Genomic DNA, 24,469 nt, shown 5'->3' with positions numbered 1-24,469 from the left:
ATTTATTTTTGGGTTTTTTTTGTTGTTGTTTCAATATATGAAGTTTATTGTCAAATTGGTTTCCATACAACACCCAGTGCTCATCCCAACAGTTGCCCTCCTCAATGCCCATCACCCACTTTCTTCTCCCCCCCACCCCCCATCAACCCTCAGTTCTCAGTTTTTAAGTCTCTTATGTTTTGGCTCCCTCCCTCTCTAATTTTTTTTCCTTCCCCTCCCCCATGGTCTTCTGTTAAGTTTCTCAGGATCCACAAAAGAGTGAAAACATATGGTATCTGTCTTTCTTTGTGTGACTTATTTCACTTAGCATAACACTCTCCGGTTCCATCCACGTTGCTACAAAACGCCATATTTCATTCTTTCTCATTGCCACATAGCATTCCATTGTGTATATAAACCACGATTTCTTTATCCATTCATCAGTTGATGGACATTTAGGCTCTTTCCATAATTTGGCTATTGTTGAAAGTGCTGTTATAAACATTGGGGTACAAGTGCCCCTCTGCATCAGCACTCCTGTATCCCTTGGGTAAATTCCTAGCAGTGCTATTTCTGGGTCATAGGGTAGATCTATTTTTAATTTTTGGGGGAACCTGCACACTGTTTTCCAGAGCGGCTGCACCAGTTTGCATTCCCACCAACAGTGCAAGAGGGTTCCCGTTTCTCTACATCCGCTTCAGCATCTGTAGTCTCCTGATTTGTTCATTTTCACCACCCTGACTGGCCTGAGGTGATATCTGAGTGTGGTTTTGGTTTGTATTTCCCTGATGAGGAGCGACGTTGAGTATCTTTTCATGTGCCTGCTGGCCATCTGGATTTCTTCTTTAGAAAAGTGTCTATTCATGTTTTCTACCCATTTCTTCACTGGATTATTTGTTTTTCAGGTGTGGAGTTTGGTGAGCTCTTTATAGATTTTGGATACTAGCCCTTTGTCCGATATGTCATTTGCAAATATCTTTTCCCATTCCATTGGTTGCCTTTTAGTTGTGTTGATTGTTTCCTTTGCTGTGCAGAAGCTTTTTATCTTCATGAGGTCCCAATAGTTCATTTTTGCTTTTAATTCCCTTGCCTTTGGGGATGTGTCAAGTAAGAAATTGCTGCGGCTGAGGTCAGAGAGGTTTTTTTCCTGCTTTCTCCTCTAGGGTTTTGATGGTTTCCTGTCTCCCATTCAGGTCCTTTATCCATTTTGAGTTTATTTTTGTGAATGGTGTGAGAAAGTGGTCTAGTTTCAACCTTCTGCATGTTGCTGTCCAGTTCTCCCAGCACCATTTGTTAAAGAGACTGTCTTTTTTCCATTGGATGTTCTTTCCCGCTTTGTCAAAGATGAGTTGGCCGTACGTTTGTGGGTCTAGTTCTGGGGTTTCTATTCTCTTCCATTGGTCTATGTGTCTGTTTTTGTGCCAATACCATGCTGTCTTGATGATTACAGCTTTGGAGTAGAGGCTAAAGTCTGGGATTGTGATGCCTCCTGCTTTGGTCTTCTTCAAAATTACTTTGGCTATTCGGGGCCTTTTGTGGTTCCATATGAATTTTAGGATTGCTTGTTCTAGTTTCAAGAAGAATGCTGGTGCAATTTTGATTGGGATTGCATTGAATGTGTAGATAGCTTTGGGTAGTATTGACATTTTGACAATATTTATTCTCCCAACCCATGAGCATGGAATGTTTTTCCATTTCTTTATATCTCCTTCAATTTCCTTCATAAGCTTTCTATAGTTTCCAGCATACAGATCTTTTACATCTTTGGTTAGGTTTATTCCTAGGTATTTTATGCTTCTTGGTGCAGTTGTGAATGGGATCAGTTTCTTTGTCTTTCTGTTGCTTCATTATTAGTGTATAAGAATGTGACTGATATCTGTACATTAATTTTGTATCCTGCGACTTTGTTGAATTCATGTATCAGTTCTAGCAGACTTTTGGTGGAGTCTATCGGGTTTTCCATGTATAATATCATGTCATCTGCAAAAAGTGAAAGCTTGACTTCATCTTTGACAATTTTGATGCCTTTGATTTCCTTTTGTTGTCTGATTGCTGATACTAGCACTTCTAACACTATGTGAAACAACAGCAGTGAGAGTGGACATCCCTGTTGTGTTCCTGATCTCGGGGAAAGTTCTCAGTTTTTCCCCATTGAGGATGATATTAGCTGTGGGCTTTTCATAAATGGCTTTTATGATGTTTAAGTATGTTCCTTGTATCCCGGCTTTCTCGAGGGTTTTTATTAAGAAAGGATGCTGAATTTTGTCAAATGCTTTTTCTGCATTGATTGACAGGGTCATATGGTTCTTTTGTGCTGTCTGGAGTAACTTGTGTTGGTGGGCAGGGCCACAGTCAGACCGATGTCTGTCCCCAGCCCACTGCTGGGGCCACAATCAGACTGGTGTGTACTTTATCTTCCCCTCTCCCAAGGGCAGGACTCACTGTGGCTGGTTTGGCCCCTGTCTGGGCTACTTGCACATTGCCAGGCTTGTGGTGCTGCTTTGATGGGATCTTGTGTGTTAGTCGGGGTGGATCTCCAAGGTGCACAGGGGTGGGAAGGGTAGGCTTAGCTCACTTTGCCCTAGGTGGTCCCCTGCGGGAGGGGCCCTGCCTCACCAGGAGGGAGGCAGGCAGACCTGTCGGAGGGATGGATCCACAGAAGTACAGCATTGGGTGTTTGCAGGGTGCAAGCAGGATCGGTGCCGGGAACTGGTTCCCTTTGGGATTTCAGTTGGGGAATGGGAGTGGGAGATGGCACTGGCCAGTGCCTTGGTTCCCCACCGAGCTGAGCTCTGTCTTCCAGGGCTCAACACCTCTCCTTCCCAGTGTCCTCTCTCCCTCCCGCTCTCGGAGCAGAGCTGTTGAGTTTTCACATTCCGGATGATAAGTCCCATTGGCTGTCAGAACTCACGCATTCTGGCCCCTCTGCTTTTGCAAGCCAGACTTGGGGATTCTGCCTTGCCGGGAGGGCTGCCCCTCCACCGCCCTGGCTGGCTCCCACCAGTCCGTGTAGTGCGCACTGCCTCTCCGCCCTTCCTACCCTCTTCCGTGGGCTTCTTGTCTACACTTGGCTCTGGAGAGTCCATTGTGCTAGTTCTGGCAGTTTTCTGGGTTATTTAGGCAGATGTGGGTGGAATCTAAGTGATTAGCAGGATGCAGTGAGCCCAACGTCCTCCTATGCCACCATCTTCTCCCTCTGTTCTTTTTCTGTAGATCAGAAAGAATTGGCAGCTTAAACTTATAGAGACAAATTTAGAATGGGGATTCTGGGACTGGGAGATGAAGGAAATGAGGTGATGTTGGTCAAAGGGCACAAACTTCTGGCTCTAACATGAATAAGTTCTCATTAGAACACTAGTACAGCATGGTGGTTATAGTTCACACTTCTACATTATGTACTTGAAAGTCACTAAGAAAGTAGATTTTAAGTGGTCTCACTGCCAAGAAAAAAAGTAATTATGGAGGTGATGGAGGTGTCAACTAACCTTATTATGGTAATCATTTCACAATATACACATGTATAAAATCCATATTATAATGTTATACACCTCAAACTTAGAAATTATTTTTTAATATAATTTATTGCCAAATTGGCTTCCATACAATACCCAGTGCTCATCCCAGCAAGTGCCCTCCTCAGTGCCCATCACCCACTTTCCCCTCTTCTCTACCTCCCATCATCTCTCAATTTGTTCTCTATATTTAGAAGTCTTTTATCATTTGCCTTCCTCTCTGTTTGTAAATTTTTCCCCCCTTCCCTTCCTCCATGGTCTACTATTAAGTTTCTCAAGATCCACATATGAGTGAAAACATGGTTCTGTGTTTGTCTCACTGACTTATTTCACTTAGTATAACACCCTCCAGTTCCATCCACATTGCTACAAATGGCATGTTTCATTCTTTCTCATTGCCAAGTAGTATTCCATTGTGTATATAAACCACATCTTCTTTATCCATTCATCAGTTGATGGACATTTAGGCTCTTTCCACAATTTGGCTATTGTTGAAAGTGTTGCAATATACATTGGGGTATAAGTGCCCCTATGCATCAGCACTCCTGTATCCCTTGGGTAAATTCCTAGCAATGCTATTGCTGGGTCATAGGGAAGTTCTATTTTTAATTTTTTGAGGAGCCTCACACTGTTTTCCAGAGTGGCCGCACCAGTTTGCATTCTGACCAACATTGCAAAAGCGTTCCCCTCACCAACATGTATTCTACATCTCTCTCGGCGTATGCTTGCAAGAATTTATGTTGCATATCCATGAAACTGCTGGATTCCAGGGAATGTATATATTCAACCGTAACAGATAATGTTAGAGAGTATTCCAAAGTGGTTGCTAAAATGTACACTCTCATGAGTAGTATATGATAATCCTCATTATTCTGTTTATTTTTTATTTTTATTTTGGTCAGTTTTTGTTTTTTTTGGTTTTCAAAAAACATTTAGGAAAACACATTCTGTTTTATATTTGTATATACTTTTTTTAAAAATAATGACTTTTCAAGAGTCTTGCTCTTTTTTAAACTACTGGGAATTTGTTAATACTTTAAAGATTTAAAAAATATATTCTGAAAGCAAGCCTTTAATCAGTTATATGTATTCCAAATATTTTCTCTGGTTTATGCAGGCTTATTTTTCTAGTCTCATAATTTCTTTTTAATGAAAAGAAGTTCTTTTTAAAAAAAATTTAATTCCAGTGCAGTTGATAAACAGTGTTATATTCATTTCAGGTATACAACGTAGTGATTCAACAATTCTATACATTACTCAGTGGTCATCATAATAAGTGCCCTCCTTAATCCCCTTCACCTAGTTCACCCATTCCCCCACCCACCTCCCTTCTGGTAACCAGAAATTTGTTCTCTGTGGTTAAGAGTCTGTTTTTTATTTATTGCTCTTTTCTTTTCCCCTTTATTTATCTTGTTTCTTAAATTCCACATATGAATAAAATCATCTGGTATTTGTCTTTCTCTGACTGGTTTATTAATGAGCAGAAATTCTTATTTTTAATGCACCTGATTTATCAGTCAAGTTTCTTTTTTTTTTAAGTTTATTTATTTATTTTGAAAGAGAGAGAGATAGAGAACTCTGAAGGGGCAGAGGGAGAGAGAGAGAGGGAGAGAGAGATTGCTAAGCAGGCTCTGCACCATCAGCACAGAGCCCAGTGCAGGGCTTGAAGTATAAACTGTGAGATCATGACCTGAGCCCAAATCAAGAGTTGGTTGTTTAATGGACTGAGCCACCCAGGCACCCCTCAATCAAGTTTCTTTATAGCTAGTTCTTTTTGCTTATTTCAAGGTTATGAAAATATTATTTAGAAGTGTTAATATCTTTCAAATTTAAAATCTGCAATTATACTGGTCATAGTTTTTATGTATGGTACGAAATATAGGTCAAATTTCAGTTTTCCACATGAGAATCCATTTGACCTAGAAATTTTCTTTGTTAAACCTGTATTCTATGCCTGCTGTGTAGTCCTATTTTTTTTTACCATAAATTAAGTGTCCATATATGCATGGGTTGGTTTCTGCATTCTCTAATTTCATCTTTCTTTTTGTTCCTATTGCACCAATAGCACATTTTCCTAATTATGGTAGCTTATAATGAGTCTTGATATCTAAAATAGGTAAGTCCTACCAATTTCTTTCTCTTCAAACTCTTTTTGCCCATTGCCTTTCCATATAAATTTAGAATTCTTTTGCCAATTTGCACAACAATTATTTCTGGAATTCGATTGGGATTGCTTTGAATGGGGAGGTTAATTGTCCTCTACACAATAATTACTCTTACAGTCCATGGGCTTGGCATATCTTCCTATTATATCTTCGTGAATTTCTTTCAACAAAATTTTATTGTTTTCTGTATAGAAGACTTGCCAAATATATATATATATATATATATATATATATATATATATATATATATATATATATTTTTTTTTTTTTTTTTTTTTTTTTTTTCCTTTTTCCCTCTGATCCCCTTTCCCATTGTTTGCCATTGTTATAATATAGAAGGATAGCTTTTGGGGGCAAATTGTAACATGGGAATCTGTAGCCAGTTGCAAGGCCGTTTGTGAAATTGTGGACTGGCTTGTTGACCTCATTCCAAACTTGACCAGTTTGAAGTCAATTTCTTACCAACTCCAGTTGGGGATCTTTTTACTAGATGAAGCAGTAAAATCAGAGAAGTGGGGAGGTCTAAGCTTCTTCTACAGCTATCTTGCTATCTTAAGTCCCCTGAATTTCTGGGTCATTTAACCCCCTTCCTCTGGTTCCTCTCTGTTTGACTAGGGTCCCCTCAGTCTGTTTTCCTCCCAATTTTATTGAGAAATAACTGACACACATCACTGTATAAGTTTAAGTTGTATAGCATAATAATTTGATTTACATGTGTTGTGAAATGATTACCACAATAGGCTTAGTTAACCTCCATCATCTCATATAGAAATAATGAAAAGAGAGAACTTCTTGAGATGACAACACTTAGTGTCTACTCTCTTAATAACTGTAAGTCTCTAAGGTCTGTGAGTATTTTGCACTTCTTTATTTCTCCAAACCTGGGCTCAATACTTAGCACATAGAGGACACTCAGTAAAAGTTTGGGAGATGAATATATAAAAAAGTGAATAAATGAGTGAAGGAATGTTTCAAAGGAGGAAAATAAAATTGTCGGAAAATACATCATAGTACAGTATCCAAATAATAGATCCTGATAATTTAGTTTTAGTATCTTTGAGTGTGTTTGGGATGAGGAAATAGTGTGGATTTTGTCAGAAGTAAACCCATGGCTTGGGGAGTTTCTATAAGAATAATGTGAACAAAATTTGGTTTCCAGGGTGGGATGTAGTTTCAGGATCAATAAAACCATTAATCTGGGCCTAAGATCTTAAAGACAGTGTAGGACATATTGTGTTAGGAGATGAAATTCAAGAGGAAATTCAGGAAAAATTCCTGACTAAATTGACAGGGAAGCCTGAGAAAATATGGGGAAAGCTCAAGGCACAACTATTGAAGAAATTAAGCTTGTCAAAACACACAGATCAGGTCACTTTTCCATACACAGGGCTGATAGTTAGAACCCTGGGAAGATAACTGTTTTAGGGAGACAACTTTGAAGATCTGAGAGTTGCCTGCCTAAATCTGTTCCAGAATATTTCTTCTAGTGCACTCTCATCTCAGAAATAGCACCTTTAATAGCTTTTGCACTTATATAAAGATTTTTATCATTTTAAGTTGCAGACCACTGTAGGACATTTGCTCTTTGACTTGTTACTCATCATTTACACCCTGCCAGAAAATTATATACATTTTAAATGACTATTTAAAAATTTCTTTTTAATGTTTATTTATTTTTGAGATAGAGACAGAGCATGAACGGGGGAGGGTCAGAGAGAGAGACACACAGAATCTGAAGCAGGCTCCAGGCTCTGAGCTGTCAGCACAGAGCCCGACGCAGGGCTCGAACTCACGGACTGAGAGATCATGACCTGAGCTGAAGTCGGCTGCCCAACCAACTGAGCCAACCAGACGCCCCTAAATTACTATTTTAGAAAATAAAATGAAAAGAAAAATGGTAAATATGAAAAAAAATTATTAATGGCATTACTAGTGCCTCTAAATCAAACTGTTAGTAGTACATTGTTTTATTTCCTCATATCTCCTATTTCTAGTTTATTCTTAATCATTCCACAGCAATTTTTTGCATGTCTTTATAAAAGTTTTTTAAATTTATTTTTTTATTGAAGTATAGTTGACAATGTTACATTAGTTTCAGGTGTACAACACAGTGATTCAATGACTATACATTATGCTATGCTCACCACAAGTGTAGCTACCAACAATTAGCATACAATGCTATTGCAGTACTATTGGCTATGTTCCCTATGCTGTAGCTTTTATTCCAAAGACTTCCTCATTCCATAATTGGAAACCTGCATCTCCCACTTTCCTTTACCCATTTTGCATTTCCCCTTACCTTTTTCCTCTGACAAGTGGAAGTACTGGACTGTGGTATTAATATTTTAAATTTTTTGAGGAACCTCCATACTGCTTTTCACAGTGGCTATACCAATTACATTCCAGCCAATGGTGCACAAGTGTTTTCTTTTTCCCACATCTTCACCAACACTTGTTATTTCTTGTCTCTTTCATGCTAGCCATTTTGACATGTGTAAACTGCTATCTCATAATTTTGATTTGCATTTCTGTGATGATGAGTGATATTGAGCATCTTTTCATGTGTTTATTGGACATCTGTATGTCTTCTTTGGAAAACTATTTAGATCCTCTACCAATTTTTTAATCAGATTTTGTTTGGTGTTGAGTTGTATAAGTTCTTTATATATTTTGGGTATTAACCCTTTATTGGATACATCATTAGCAAATATCTTCTCCCATTCACTAAGTTGCCTTTTTCCTTTGCTAATGGTTTCCTATGCTGTGCATAAGTTGTTGTTGTTGTTGTCTTTAATTTTGGTATGGGCCCAATAGTTTATTTTTGCTTTTGTTTCCCTTGCCTTTGGAGATATATCTGGAAAAATGTTGCTAAGGCTGATGTAAAAAAATTGCTGCCTATGTTATCTTCTAGGAGTTTTATGGTTTTAGGTCTCACATCTAGGAGTTTAGTAAATTTTGAGTTTATTTTTGTGTATGATGTAAGAAAGTGGCCCAGTTTCATTCTTTTGCATGTAGGTATCCAGTTTTCTCAACACCATTTATTGAAAAGTAGTCATACTATCTTATTTCTAGCCTTAGACTCATATGCACTATTCTCTTTGCATGGTTTGTATTAATTCTAATACATATAGAGAGAAAAACCTCTTTAAAATCATGAAGCATTTAAAATATGAATTATTTTCTGATTAAGTTTCTTACAGGTAGTCTTGTTTCCAGGTCTCACCCTGTTTCAGTACATATATTCTTTTGTACTGAGTGGTACTGGGTGGTACTAAGATAAGGAAAATAATGAGTTATAAGGACCCTAAAACAACCCAAAAAAGTAAACATTTGGAAAAAAACCCACTATTTTCACAAAGTCCTATTTAAGAATTAAGTTTGCTGAGGAGAAATTTTTTGACAAGCCCAGCTGAGGAAGAGTCCGAAACTGCCAAGGACCTACATATGGAAGACATTTATTCTGAATAAGAAAGGGAAGGATGTTCTGGTCATTCTGGTGGGTGGTGGGAAGAGGATGAGGAAGGAAGAAGAAGAGGCAGACCAGGTATAATATGAGAAACTGACTGGGTGTTCAGCACGGTAGCCTTTCCTATGACTCTCCCTAACCCCAGCTGGTAGTCAGGTTAATAACCCCACACAAAAATGGAATTACTTTGGTTTTGGATAAAATGTTGAAGGAGATGAGTCTCACATCCAGACTGGTGTGATCAAAATAAGACAGGAGGTAGATTCAGGGATTGGAAGAGAAAAGCACACACGAACATGTTTGATGGTGTGTGTGTGTGTGTGTGTGTGTGTGTGTGTGTGTGTGTAGGGAGAGAGTGATGGGTGCTTTAGACACCTGAGCATTGTGAATCTGGGGGTCAGGGACAAATTTACCTATATCTGCAAAAGATAGAAACTGATCTGTTGACATCTGGGTTATATATGATTTTTCTGCAAAAAGGCCTGAAAATGTCTCACATTTTCCTGTTTCCATGCAAGGTGCACAGGAATATTAATACATTATAGCCTAGTACAAATGATTTATGCAAGGTCTTGTAAGATTTTGTTTTCTATTTGCTTCATTGAAATGTATTTCTAAAAATATTCCCTGGGATATGGGAAACATATCTGTCTCTCAAATTTGCATAAGACCATTAACCTCCTATAATTTTGTATCACTATATGTCCAACACATATATGGATTCTAGTTCTTGAGAGGCTGCCTTTGACCAAGTCTCATAATCCTAAATAGTTTTCTCAGGGCCTGCTTCATCTCCTTATTCCGGAGGCTATAGATCAAGGGATTGAAAAGTGGAGTCATCACAGAATAAAATAAAGTCACAATTTTCTGAATCCCTGCTGGATTGCCTGCTGTTGGACTCACATACATCACCATGATGGAGCCATAGAACAGGGACACCACAGCCAGATGGGAGCCACACGTGGAGAAGGCCTTATGCCGACCTTCTGCTGAGGGGACCCTCAGCACAGCTCTGATCACCAAGGTGTAGGAGCTGGTAATGAAGAGGAAGGTGGAGAAAATGAGGACTGAGTTAAAGATGGCACAGATGATCTCAGTGGCAGGAGCTGCCACACAAGACAGATTCATAAGGGGTCCTGGATCACATAAAAAATGATCAATTGTATTGGGACCACAAAAAGGAAGCTGGGAGATGAGGTAAACGGGGAGGAGAAAACAAGAGAAGCCACACACCCAGCACCCAGCTCCTATTCTGATGCAGCGCTGAACTGTCATGACAGCGGGGTAATGCAGGGGCCTGCAGATAGCAAGGTACCTGTCAAAGGCCATGGCAGACAAGAAGAAGGTCTCAGTGGTGCCCATGGAGAAGAAGAAGTAGAACTGGATGAAGCAGCCATAGAAGGAGATGGAATTGGTCTCGGAGAGAAAGTTGGCCAGCATATTAGGGACAGTAGAAGTGACATACCAGATCTCCAGGAAGGAAAAATTGGCCAGTAGGATGTACATGGGAGTGTGGAGATGGTCATTCCACCACACTGCACAGATGATACACAGATTTCCCATTAATGTCAGGACATAGATCACAAAGAAGATTGAGAAGAGGAGGATCTGGACCTCCCAGATGCAAGGGAAGCCAAGAAGAATGAATTCACTGACAGGGTCAGAGTGGTTGTTTTCAGCTGGGATTTTCATGTTTCTCTCCCTCAAACTGCAATAACAAGACATTACCATGTTACAGATGACTTTGCAGAAGTTTTCTCATTAAGGTAGTCTCTGATTTTCTTTACAATTCAATTAGCACAGTTTAGGTTAAACATTTTCAGCATTCTTTGACCCAGTGATATTGGGAGGAATAAGGCACTTGGAGATGTGGATGCTTATTACAGCTTTACCATCATGATCACCATGCCCATCGTGGGCCATTAAACACCTGCCTTTGTTTAGTGTCCTCAGCACTATATAAAATTAATTAGATGCTTTCTTGTCATTGAGAGGCTTCAACCTAGGTCAGAAACATCAACTTAAAAGCAGTTATTTATTTTGAGAGAGAGAGAGAGCACAGGCAAGAGTAGGGGAGGGACACAGAGAGAAAGAAAGAATCCCAAGCAGCCTCCATGCCCAGCATGGAGCCTGACGCGGGACTCGATCTCACAACTGTGAGATGATGACCTGAGCTGAAACCAACAGTCTGATGCTGTACGGACTGAGCCACGTAGGTGTCCCAGCAACCTCAACTTTTAACCAATGATGGCTTACAGCAAATTTTCTCTCCATATTTAGTGACATATGCAAAATTCTTCAAAGTACTCCTCATTTTTAACTTGGTTCTCTTTGCATTTAAAAAATTGTTGCTGAAGAGGAGTAAGTTTCTTATATTCTCACCTTGAATAACATTTTAAATGAAATTGGTATGAATGAATGAGGTTCAGACTAAAGACTAATGATTCTTTTTTAACAGAGATTTTCCCTAACTAGAATACACAAGCTTCAGTCCTCAGCTGAAATTTATCACATGCAGGGAAAGTACCTCACAGTGACAGTCTATATACATTTTGCCAGGTAGACTAAAAATAATTATAGTGTTATGTCACTGAAAGCATTCTGAGATTTGAACAACAATTCGAGATCTGTGCATGGACTGTTTGGTTTCATTTCTCCTTATATATTATTTCAGGCTTCTATGTCAGAGTTCCTCCTGATTGACCTGACCTGTATATGTTTTTTTCAGGTCATAATCCTTGATATTTTTCCTTCTCCAACTATACTCTTTCTGTAAGTGACCTGACACTAGCCCCTTGATATAAAAACTATGTGAGATAAAGCCAGATTTTTCTCTCCCTAGCTATGAAATCTCTTCTGCAACCTGGATTTTTCTACCCAATTTCTTACTTACCATCTCCATTTGATATCTAATGTAACATGCCTATGACTAAACTGTTTTTTGATTATTCTCCCCTCAGACTAGCCAATCCTTCTTTCTCTGCCATATCACTACATGGCACCTCCATTCACTCAGTTGCCCGGGCCATACACTTTGGCCACATCACTTCTATCCCTCTCACTAGTCTACATCCAAAACCATCAGCAAATACTCTAGGCCTCATATTCAAAGCATTCAGAATGTGCACAATTTTTATCATTCTTATCAGCTTTCACCCTGGTGCACCCTACCATGGAATTCTCATTTTGACTACTTACAAAAACCTCTTAAATTGCTTGTTTCCATTTTTATATGCCAAGACTGTTAGCCACATAATAGCTAGATGACAGTTTTTTAAAAACCTGATCATGTCAACTACTTGCTCTCAATCTTTTAAACACAGTTAACATACCTCCCAATTCCTTTCCATGGCTAAGAAGACCAGTAAGGCCTTCCTCCATGTCCTAATTTCCTACCACTTTTCCTCCTATTAGCCCCACTCCAGCCATACTGATACTTGATTATGCTATGTGTGGCCCATATCAAGGCCTGGAACATCCCTATCTCAGTCCTTCTCTCTGCTCTGCCAATATTCACATGTCTTAATTTGTTACTCGATTCCAGATTTCTGGTAAAAATCAGGAGGAGGACATTACTTAGCTCACCAACATATTCCCAGAAACTAGGACACTATCTGGTATGAGTGTTTATTAAACATTTGTTGTCTTAATCAATGAACACGCCTAATAGTAACCAATTGGGGAAATAATTATCTATAGCCAGAGGAAAAAAGTTAAATGCAAACACTAGAAAACTCCAGTTGGCTAAAAACAAAATCAAGACAACAAAGATTTAGTTTGTTATGAGGATGCACCATCAGTCCAAGTAAACAGGAGGACATCCATGACAGGAGCCATCTTAAGACAACCCTATTTGAATCATCTTTCTTTAGGTCTCTCTCATCCACTCTGTTTTGTGTTGTGAGCTTTCTTATTGTTGCTAAGTAATAATCATGCTGTAAGGATGTGTGTATTGTGTGTGTATACTGTTTCTTGCTGTCTTCTCTCTCAGTCTCTAATTGTCCCTATCTTTAAATGTTTTTATTAGATGGCCTTTACAACATTTCCCTCTCATTTTTAAATAGGTATGTGAATTGTTTTAAACTATTCCCTCTTAAAAGGAATGTGTTTATAATCTATAAATGACACCCCCCCACACCATTTCCTTTAATAGAAAAATGTCCTGGTGTGCCTGGGTGGCTCAGTCAGTTAAGCATCTGACTTCAGCTCAGGTCATGATCTCACCGTTCGGGAGTTTGAGCCCCACGTCAGGCTCTGTGCTAACAGCTCAGAACCTGGACCCTGCTACAGATTCTGTGTTTCCCTCTCTCTGTGCCCCTCCCCAGCTTGCACTCTGTCTTTCTCAAAAATAAACATTAAAAACAATTCTTTTAATAAAAAAAGAAAAATGTCCATCTCTTGCCCCATATTCAGGGTCAGGAAATCTGGTATATATAATCTGAATAAATAATAATGTATAGAATGAAGTTTTCATTTCACAATTTATTCTTGGCCCATGTGGTTCAGCTAACATCTCAAGTAAAATACTGTTATTTTTATTAACTATATTTACTGATATATTTATAAATAAAACACATGTGACCTACGATTTATTTAGACCAGTTCTGATGCTGGAGGCTATGTTATGTAGTTGAGAATGTAACCACTGTCTATTAGGAGGAAGCTATTTTAACTCACATTTTCATATGGAGAAAACACAAGACAGGGTTAGAGAAAAGTGAAAAAGACATTACAAAGAAATCTGAGCTATGCCTTACCTAAAGCTGTTATGCGAGGATTATAGAATCTGGTAGAGGGGAGATGTTCTCTCTCTCCTGGAGTCAGTTTCAGCCTCTTTGTTCTCTCTTTTCAGTGGGAGAAAGTGTGCAGCCAAACTAATCACAGTGGTGCTTGCATCCACATTCCTTAGCAGGCTTCTGAAAGAGGGTGAGTGTTCGAAGGTAATATTATCAAGAATAGGGTCACCTGGGTTGCTTAGCCCATTAAGCATCTGACTCTTGATCTCAGCTCAGGTCATGATCTCACAGTTCGTGAGTTCGAGTCCCAAGTCAGGCTCTGAGCTGACAAGGTGGAGCCTGCTTGGGATTCTCTCTCTCCTTCTCTCGCTCTCTCTCAAGATAAAAGAATAAATATTTTTAAAAAGTTATCCAGAATAGCAATTATTTGAAGCCCATACAGTGACTGTATTGACCTTCTCAAGCTGGTTACATGAAGTTGGAAAGGGCACTGTGGTCTGTCCTGATTTGGGAATGAGTGATTACACCCCTGCTTCTAAAGGAGGGTATATAGCAAACCCATTCTGAGCCATGATTATTCCATTCTCCACGGTCCATCTTGGAGGTGTGGTGATCCAGAACACTGTGTGTGTGCACTCAGGCCTTACTTTCAGCTGCATTGTACTTTTGAATATATGTGCCAAGGTTTGCTTCTGACCCTTCTGGATTATCTGACTTTTCCCAGAGGACTCATCTAGGAATAACAATGATAAAGCTTTGGCTAGATCTCAGAAAGCATTTCTTTAACTGAGGTCTAAATTGATCCAACCTCTAGGGGAAAAGAGGCCTGAATCTAAGCTGAAGAATAAGTTGGCCTTAAGCTTTGGATCAGAGTGTTAAATATAATCAGAAGCATCTGTGTATATGTTTATAGTAATGCAGCTGTGTTTTCTCGCAAAAAGACACTGAATTTAAGGATGAAAATGTAGGAGCAAAGGGTTCTACTTTTGAGGCAGTACCATATTGTTTTGATTACTAACACTTTGTAGTATACTAACACTTTGCAGGTCTCCTTGAAATCTGAAATTGTGATGCCTCTGGCTTTGTTCTTCTTTTTCAAGATTGCTTTGGCTAGGGAGCTTGTACTTTCATGCACTTTTTCTGGGAATCTGTTATATTTTTCCTTTAGAAAAAATTATTGGAAACAGATCATATGTGCACATTTTTAAGATGTTTGGCACACAATTTCGTATTTTGATTTGATGGTCTTTCCACTAAAGAAGTCCTCAGGTGGGGCTGAGGAAATATTTCAAGTGAAGTTTCACCATTGAGTTTATGTTGAGTTTATGAAGAGAGTCTCTTGGGGCACCTGGGTGGCTCTGTCGGTTAAGCATCCGACTTCGGCTCAGGTCATGATCTCACAGTCTGTGAGTTCAAGCCCCATGTCGGGCTCTGAGCTGAGCGCTCAGAGCCTGGAGCCTGCTTCCGATTCTGTGTCTCCCTCTTTCTCTGTCCCTCCCCCACTCATGCTCTGTCTCTCTCCTTCTCTCAAAAATAAATAAACGTAAAAAAAAAATAAAAAAAATATGAAGAGAGTCAAAATTTAGTTCATGCAAGATATAAAGACAGTAGAGAAAGTTGAACTGGAGGATGAAGCAGAGGAAAAAGCACTAAAGCAAAAAATGAAGTCTTGATAGTTTTGTGTTCAGAATATAGTGATGGAGGTAGGAAGTTCCATTGATCCTTACTGCTTTCTTATTCCTCTCCTATGGTAAGGCCTCCAGTTCCCCATTATTAAGTGAGCAGTAACCATATGTCTCCCTTGTAGGTCTCAGAGAAGATAGAAAAAGGCAGGAGACCAGTCGGGTGCTCTGGCAGAGAGAGATATCAGCAAACCACAGTGAAAGGCCTGTGTGGACAACCACAGTGATTGTCCTCCTGACAGGGTCTGGCTTATTCAGTAACTCAGGCCTTTGGGCAAAGGAGGATTTGGTATTAAAAGATACTTTACCTTTTAAAAACCCTTGAGAGCTTTTCTGTCTTCCACTTGAGTTTGCCCTGTGGATAACATGCCTGGGAGATCACATAAAGCTGGCTCTGGAAGCACTGAAGCTCCCTTTCCTTGAGCACCAGACTTGTGTATGCTTCAGAGTTCAGAAGAGGCTGGAGAAAGGCCAGGGGATTCGTTGTCAAGATGACTTGACCTTGCAAAACTGTCAACCTCATTGTGAATGTTACTCAACATACTTGATACTGAGTCCGTCTATTTCTATGGCTATTCCTTTGCATTTATTTATTTATTTATTTATTTATTTATTTATTTATTTATTTATAAATGAAAGGTAGCTGTTTTATTGCTGAGAGAAAAATGTAAGCAAGAAAGTACAATTCTTTTTACTCATGCACTGCTTTTGTAGTAAAGTTCCAGATATCAACTTTAAAGGTACTTACTTATAAGGGTAAATTCTTCTTAACATATGACCATTTGCTGTGCGGTGGACATTTTTTCATAGAAATAATACACAGAAGTGGAATATATTCTTATAGAGTACAAGAAGCTTAAAGCATGGTATTAACAGAAAATGATACTGTATTTTACTGTAAAATATTATAAAAGTGATACAATTTTTTGGCTCATAAATGTTTAACTACTTGATTTGGACAAGGGAATGAAAAAAGCAGCAAGACAGTCCTGGCCTTAAGATTTCTCTGTATTCTGGGCACCTAGGTGGCTCAGTTGGTTAAGCGTCCAACTTCAGCTCAGGTCATGATCTCGTGGTTCATGTGGGGCTCTGTGCTGACAGCTCAAAACCTGGAGCCTGCTTCAGATTCTGTCTCTCTCTCTCTCTCTCTCTCTCTCTCTCTCTCTCTCTGCTCCTCCCTTGCTTGCACTTTGTCTCTCTCAAAAATATTTAAAAAAAAGATTTCTGTGTATTCATTTTTCTTTCACATTACTTTAATTAGCTGATACACATAAGTGACAACTGTAGAAGCCTGGATATCCATCAACACAAATGAAGGAATAATGTTTGTTTCCAAGGCATTATATGCCCCAGTGGCAGAACCTGAGTTATTGTAAAATTTATTTTCATGCTCAAATGCTTCAAATTTGTGTGTGTGTCTCAAGATATGAATATTCACATCAAACTCCCTCTGCAACAGGGCTAAAGTGGCCATATTCCCCATAGAGTAACATGATACCCATGGATCAAATTAATTTTGAACTGCCAACAGTCACAACTTTCTGTTCTGGATAATTCAGATTCTCATTGAAGTCTCCTCTCACAACATGAACATCACTGACCAGAGTCTTGAGATAGTCTTAACTCTCTTTGGGGCAAAGGTTTCCAGTACAGAGAATGTGTTGACTCTTTCCTGGGACCTGCAGTTTTTTTAAATGTAGCCAGCAAACTTGTTGGACTGGTATGGAATGTGTAGGTCTCCTAATACCAACACCAAATGAAGAGAGAATAGTCTTCATCTTTAGACAGGGATTCTTTCAGATATGGATTGGAGTACTTGGTTAATGTGGGAAGCATCCTGTCACTGGGCTCAGCTTAGTCACCACAACTGCTGCTGCCTTCTTTCTTGGGCTCCTCTGCAACCCTCTTGCATTTTAGAAAAGCCCTTCCTTCCTTCCTTCTTTCCTTCCTTCCTTCCTTCCTTCCTTTCTGAAAAAGTTTTTTAGTGTTTATTCATTTTTGGGAGAGGGAGAGAGAGTGAGCATGAGCAGGGGAGGGGCAGAGAGAGAGGGAGAGAGAATCCAAAGCAGCTCTAGGCTCTGAGCTGTCAGCATGGAGCCTGATGTGGGGCTCAAACCCATGAACCCATGAGATGATGACCTGAGCCAAAGTTGGCCATTTAACCAACTGAGCCACCCAGGTACCCCAAGAAAAGCTGTTTCTTAAGCTCACACTACATTCCATCACTGTCAGTCCCTGACAGGATGACAGGATGTCCTGTTATTCTTGGTCTTCCCTCTCTATTCTAGTATCTAGGAGATTTCAAAGTCTGTAATAGATCTCAGACCAAAGAGACACAATGTCACTGGGCAGAGATCCTAGGAATATAGACTAATTCTAGACTGTGGAGTGAACATTCTTTGTCCTTAGGAAATTAATTTTGATGGCATTATCTGAGTCATCACTCAGATTTTCCACAAATGACAGTTCCTCATTTGGCCAGTTAAATTGTGGCAAGCTTTAACCCAGATGTTTCCCCTTAATCTCTGCCTAGCCCCTGTCTAGCTTGAGGCCTCTCTGGCTTCCCCTAGAGAAGGCCAGGATCTCTATGTAGGGAGAGTCTCCATTTTTTGCTTTCTTCCTTATCACTTTCTACTACTCATTCTTCTACTTTGTCCAGAAAACTTAAGTTGTAGTAGGGTAGCAGTTAATTTACCCTTAAGCAGAGGAAATGGAGCTCAGTGGAGACAGAGTTGAAATTTCTTAGGAAGGATTCTCCTGTAACAAAGATATAAAAGCCTTTCTTCTGTGATTCTTTTTCTATATTGGCCTCTTCACTCTCACACATAGGTGTGACACCTCTGTTAAGTTAAAGGTGGGAAGAGCCAGGGCAAAGGGAAGAGTGCTTTGTTAACTTCTCCCAAATATGCATTTTTTTCCTAATTTCCCTCTTACCAACACTTTCTACTTCATGATTTCCTCTTTTCTAGTCTGATTTGGGGATTTCAGTTCTCACTGCATTTGCATTATATCCTTCTGACATTTGAAAGAAAAAGACCCTTCTTCATTTTCCAGGAGAATTTTCTTTCTTCCTTGCAATAAGAGCAACCCACTATGTCCGTCATTTCTATCTCTTTCCTCTCCATCTTCCCAGTAGTCTTAACATTAAGCTCCTTTGTAGCAGGAAATTGAAGAAGACCCCATAATATTATAAGAGAGAATTTGACCTATACACTGAGGAAGTTTTGAAATGAGAGCCAGGACTGAGTTTGGGTCATTTAGTATCCCAAAGATAGAAAGGTTTCCCACTCCCTGAGTCCTATCATGCTTACTTTGATTGAAACTCTCTTTAAATTTTTTTGCCTGTTTTTGGAGTAACAATTATATAAATTTTATTATAGAGATATTAAAATATTTTTTCATCTATCTTCCCAATAATTCATTTTTCTTAAGTACTACATGAGGTACTTTTGTTTGTTGAAGTTTGGGAAACAAATTTATATTTAATTTTTCCATACACATTCATGAGTTTTGATTAAATTCTTAGGCAGTGTGGTGCCTCATGTTTTTTGTTGTTGTTTCTGTTCTTTTTTTAAAAATTTTTTTTAACGTTTATTTATTTTTGAGACAGAGAGAGACAGAGCATGAACAGGGGAGGAGCAGAGAGAGAGGGAGACACAGAATCTGAAACAGGCTCCAGGCTCTGAGCTGTCAACACAGAGCCTGACACAGGGCTCGAACTCACAGACCATGAGATCATGACCTGAGCCGAAGTCAGATGCTTAACCGACGAGCCACCCAGGCGCCCCATGTTGTTTCTGTTCTTAACATTTTTGTTTTTCAAGACTTTTCTCTTGAATCAGTTTCTCTTGCTGTTCATTTGGATATGAATATTTGCTTGAATATCAACCTCCTAAAGTGGTATAATTGAGAAAAGGGTATATTTCTAAATTTCCATCACTGTAGTCATTTTCTCCTTTTTTGCTCAATCCATGCATGGCAGAGGTACATTAGCTTCATACTTACTACTTACTATCCATTTTTCTTATCTTTCTGCCTAATACAGTCTTCTATTCTGGTGGCAATGTGCTCAGCTTGAGAAATCAAATGGTGTAGTCTCCTTTATATAGGGGTCATTGAGTGGCACACTTCTGTTCAGAGTTATAAGTGGAGTAGAGATTGGCCTCCTTCTTGAAGTCTGCCACTTTAGCTCCTATCTTAAGACAATAAGGTGATTTGGGGGATGAAAATACTAAGAAGGATTTATCAAAAAGCCAGGAGAGGTTGAGTCCCTCAGGACATCTTGGAACTGCCTACCTCTGAACTGGCATAGACTATCTATCTCTAGAAGTATATATGTGAGGGAAAAAAACCCCAAATATTTACCTTGTATAAGTTGCTGTTACTTGGATTTCTGTTATACACAACTGAATCTAAGGCTAATATATTCAACCATTCTGGGTTCCTGGGTAGATCTTGAGTTTCCTTTTTGTTTTCATCACTCAAGTGGGTAAAATCTGGAATGATTGAATTACCTAATAAAAAGTAATTATTGCTTCCAACTTTTAAAAATGGAAATATAGTTGACTTACAATATTGTATTAGTTTTAGGTATACAACATAGTGATTTAAAAATTATATACATTATGCAATGCTCAGCATAATAAGTATAGTTACCATATGTCATGATACAGGTTATTACAGTATTATATTGACTGTATTCCAATTCTTTCATTCTGGATTATCTGCTTCTTTTTGAGATAGTTGAATGATCATTTAAAAAATGGCTCTATTTTTATTATGATGACTTAAAGTATATATTTTGACAGAGAAAGAAATGGCCTGTGTTCTTTAAAAGAGATGGACATTTGAAACAGGTTGTTTTAAAAAAACAGAAGTGCATAAAAGGCAAGTGTTGAAAGCATAATAATTCAAGCTCTCTTTTAATGAAAAGTTGTTCTTATACTAATAATAAGCAGGGGCTTATGTGAGAGATAGAAAAATGTAGAGGGGAAGTCCCCAGGGAAGATTTTCCTCTTTTTGAAGATTCACTTGATTGCATGGTATGTCTATTTCCTCCATTTTCTTTCTGTTCTGAGCATCTAGAACAAAAACTGCAAAGCCAGAGTTTGCTGCCAAGAATCTCTTTATGATTTACAGAAAGAACTGATTTTGAGTGAAACAGAAGCATGAGGAAGCCAAATTTACTTCTCTCCACAATGTGACCCCACATGGAAGTCTTTGAGTAGCTCTGGAAAGGCACCTGTTATAAGGCTTACCAAAGACAGTAGCATTATCCTTTCTTAATGCACAAAATAGAAACCTTAGGTTAAAATATCTAAAGGAGTTGCTCTAAGTTATATATCCCTTTATAAACATTGATTTTTTAAACTGCACATCCTTTGTAAATTAGATGAAGTATACATGCCTATCATGGAAAAATTAGGAAATAAACAGTAACATAAAAGAAAAAAAAAGAATCTAAACCACCCATAATACCATCACTCTATTTAAGTATGCTTATGTAATAATAGTGTTTCATGATCCGCCTTTTCATTCAGTAACATAATATTTTACCTATTGAATATTTATTACATAAGTCTTCATGTAATGTGTGTAGTTACTGTCTTAAAACAATTGAGGAGAAATTCCTATAAGCATATCTCCTACATGCATATCTCTTCTACAGTATTCATTTCCTAGATAAATCCAGCTTTTTGACCTGCATTGCCATGAAGTTCTGAAGGTAACTACACAGGACACAGCCAGGGTTTCCAGGAGAGGAGGTACGGCACAGCAGAATTCTTACTGATCTGGAAGTCAGCACAACTGCTTCCTTCACTTCCTTGTGTGACCTTGGACAACACACTTGCTTTCACTTGGTCTCATCTATGGAATGACTATGAGAATGTCTACCCTAATTCTGTCACAGAGTGTGTGAGGTTGAATTGAGAGAGTATGTCAAAGTATTTTGTAAATGATAAAGAGCTTTCCAAGTGAAAAGTATTAATATTAACTGAAATCAATCAATCATATATACTATGTATAAGATTCTATTCTAATTAATCTCCTTTATTCATGACAGCCTTTCTGTGAGGGAAGTATTATCATTAGCTCTAGTCTATAGATTTAAAAAATCAAGAAAGAAAGGATAACTTGGGTAAGCTCACACAGGTAGCGATAGTACTTAAATTTGTAACCAATTTATTTTTCAGAGTGTTGGCCCTTCTCCTTGATAGTAGCAGGAAAGTGTGGGCCTTGTAGTTAGCCCACCTGGGATCCAAATACTATCTCTGACTATGTAAGTTTCTCCTTGTGCCTGTTTCATTATTGGAAAATCAGAGATACTATAACACCGACCTGACCTCTTTGGGTTGTTATGAGTAGAAAATAAAGACTTACTTGTAAAGGACTTGGAACAGGTGCCAGGCCCCAAACAAGTGACTCAAAATGTTAATTATTATTCTTGTCAATAAGGATAACCCTTTCCATAAGAGCAAACCCTGTGGTGGTAAATTTGCACATCTAAACTTGTTAAAGTAATAAATGCACTTTCTATTTTCCTATGATATTGTTTCCCCACGTGTCCATGCTCTTACTTTTCCTAAAATCTTGAACATACATAATTTTTGGTTTTATGAATAGCTTTTACTTTGTGAGGAAGTTAGTTACAGTTGAGGGATATTCAACATTTAGCTTACCAAGGGTTTAAAGGCAGTTAGTAAACATCACGACTACATTTGAAAGTAAAAACTAGACATGTTTTTTTTTTTTTTTCATTTTTCACAAGAAAACTAACAATAGGTTTTTAACTATGATCTTGCTTTTTTTTTTTTAAATTTTTTAACGTTTATTTATTTTTGAGACAGAGAGAGAGAGAGAGAGCATGAACAGGGGAGGGTCAGAGAAAGAGGGAGACACAGAATCTGAAACAGGCTCCAGGCTCTGAGCAGTCAGCACAGAGCCCGACGCGGGGCTCGAACTCACGGACCGTGAGATCATGACCTGAGCCGAAGTCGGACGCTTAACCGACTGAGACACCCAGGCGCCCCAATCTTGCTTTTTTTTTTTTTTTAAGTTTAAATGCTCAGAAAAGAAAGAACACTATCTTTATACTGCTCTCCCTAAAACCGTTTCTCTCTCCCTCTCTTTTTGGGATGCAGTTTGGCTTTGAGAAAATATTGTATAAAATGGTAGTGGTATATCAAATAATTTAATACTATGGAAAGGATTGTGAACCAATCATAGTATTTGGAATTGCAAGAAGGGATCATTGAAGAGTTAGTGGCTGCGTAAATGTATTAACTGAATAAACCCAAAGTGGAGATTTTTAACATTATGGTAGAAATATTTTCTGGCTTGACTACCTATTCTTCAGCTCTTTGATTTTCGGATCTCAGGAAACTGAAAAGTCACATATCCTTGGAAGGGGTATAAATTAGAAAACATCCTCAAAGGACTGGTTAAGTGAGAGATACATGGCAGGGTTCTGGTAAGTAAGATTGACTAAGGAGCTCAACAATTTCTCATATCAAAGGGAAAAATAATTGTTCTATCTAGAAAGTCTGTTTCAAAAATCACAAATCCATAATGTGCAAATCTTTCGAACTGAGTAATCCATTTCTTTACCAGGAAACTGTTCTAAGATAAAAACCCCAGAGGGAAAATTGATATATGCATATAGTAGTCTTACATCCTGGATTTTATGGGGGCAGTTTTTGGATTAGATGATGAGTCCAATCCAGTTCGAAAACATCATTATGGCAAATCTTTATGAAGATTTAATTGAGGTATTAATTTTTACACTAAAATAGTGGAAATACTGTAATGTATAATGAAAGGATTGGTGGTAGATGGAAGGAAGATCTGAATCCCTGGATAATAATGAAGTGGTCATTATTGCATAATGGTGGCATTCATTTTTCTCCTAATCCCCCTTCTGGAAATTCCCTTTCTTGCACAAGTCAGCTTCAAGCTACTTGGAAGGACAATCCTCCTTCTAGGAAAATATTCATCTCACCACATAAAAAATTACAATCCATACTGTATTAGTATGAATGGAATGTTATAGTTCCTAAAAAACAATAATTATAAAAACTTGCTATAGTATAGGAATGAGTTTGATGTTATAGTAAGCAAAGCATATGTATAAATGAAAATACCTTACAGGGATTGAATTCTAGATGCTTTTCTTCTTTACTGATTTTCCTTAATGTTATTTTTACACTGTTTTAACAACAAATAACAATGAACTGTCACTTATTTTTTTAAACTTAGGTAATTTATTATAAAGTAGATCATTTCCCTCTCCAGTTTTAGTAGGAGATAACCTATCATCTAAAACCTAACTAATTGACTAATTAAGCTTTTGGTAGCACTTTGTCTAGGTAAAAGTATTGGCAATCAGAATACTGTATTTTGGAGTATTTTGATTGATGTTGTTAGAATTAGAATTTGCTCCTTAAGGAGCTTAGAAAGAGGTAATGTGTAAGGAAAACAAATGACATATGTCTAAATGTCTTTAGGCTACCATAGCATTACTGTCCCATAGAAATTTTGGATAATTGCTTTTAACGGTTTATTTGCCAGGGGTGACCACATCACCAAAATAGTACAGTCAAATATGAAAAGAATGACAAACAGAAAAAAAATACATTTCCTTCTTTTATTTACAATCAGACAACTAAACAAACAAAATGACATAATTTTATTGATCCAAGAACTGTTAATCTAAATTATCAAATAGAACACAGATATTTTCATATGAACACTCCAGAAAACACCTAGATGTGTACATTCCTTAGGTCATATACACTCTAAATGGCAAAGTGGAACCCAGTACTTCCATGTATTTATATATAACCTGGCCACTTTATGATTATAAGTGGCCTCATAGATGCTTAATTTCATAAGCTGATATAGTTAATATCACTAGACTTATATTTGAAGA

At 38.2% G+C, this 24,469-nt stretch overlaps 2 protein-coding genes and 1 pseudogene across 4 annotated transcripts in view; 1 reads left to right on the top strand and 2 right to left on the bottom strand.

The window, feature by feature from the left end:
• LOC132669333 (olfactory receptor 4M1) overlaps positions 1-24,469 on the top strand; it is a 130,998-nt gene that overhangs the window by 28,223 nt on the left and 78,306 nt on the right. The gene's annotated exons all lie outside the window — the stretch shown is intronic.
• On the bottom strand, positions 9,846-10,814 carry LOC132669694 (olfactory receptor 11H6-like). Its single transcript, XM_060619698.2, has one exon. The coding sequence runs from the start codon at positions 10,812-10,814 to the stop codon at positions 9,846-9,848; it is 969 nt and encodes a 322-aa protein (XP_060475681.1).
• Positions 16,724-24,429, bottom strand: LOC132669692 (vacuolar protein sorting-associated protein 29 pseudogene; annotated as a pseudogene).

Source organism: Panthera onca, chromosome B3 (assembly GCF_046562875.1).
Source record: "Panthera onca isolate mPanOnc1 chromosome B3, mPanOnc1 haplotype 2, whole genome shotgun sequence".
NCBI classification, from domain to species: domain Eukaryota; kingdom Metazoa; phylum Chordata; class Mammalia; order Carnivora; family Felidae; genus Panthera; species Panthera onca.
The sequence above is the reverse complement of the archived record's forward strand: the minus strand, read 5'-3'. Positions and strand labels throughout refer to the sequence as shown.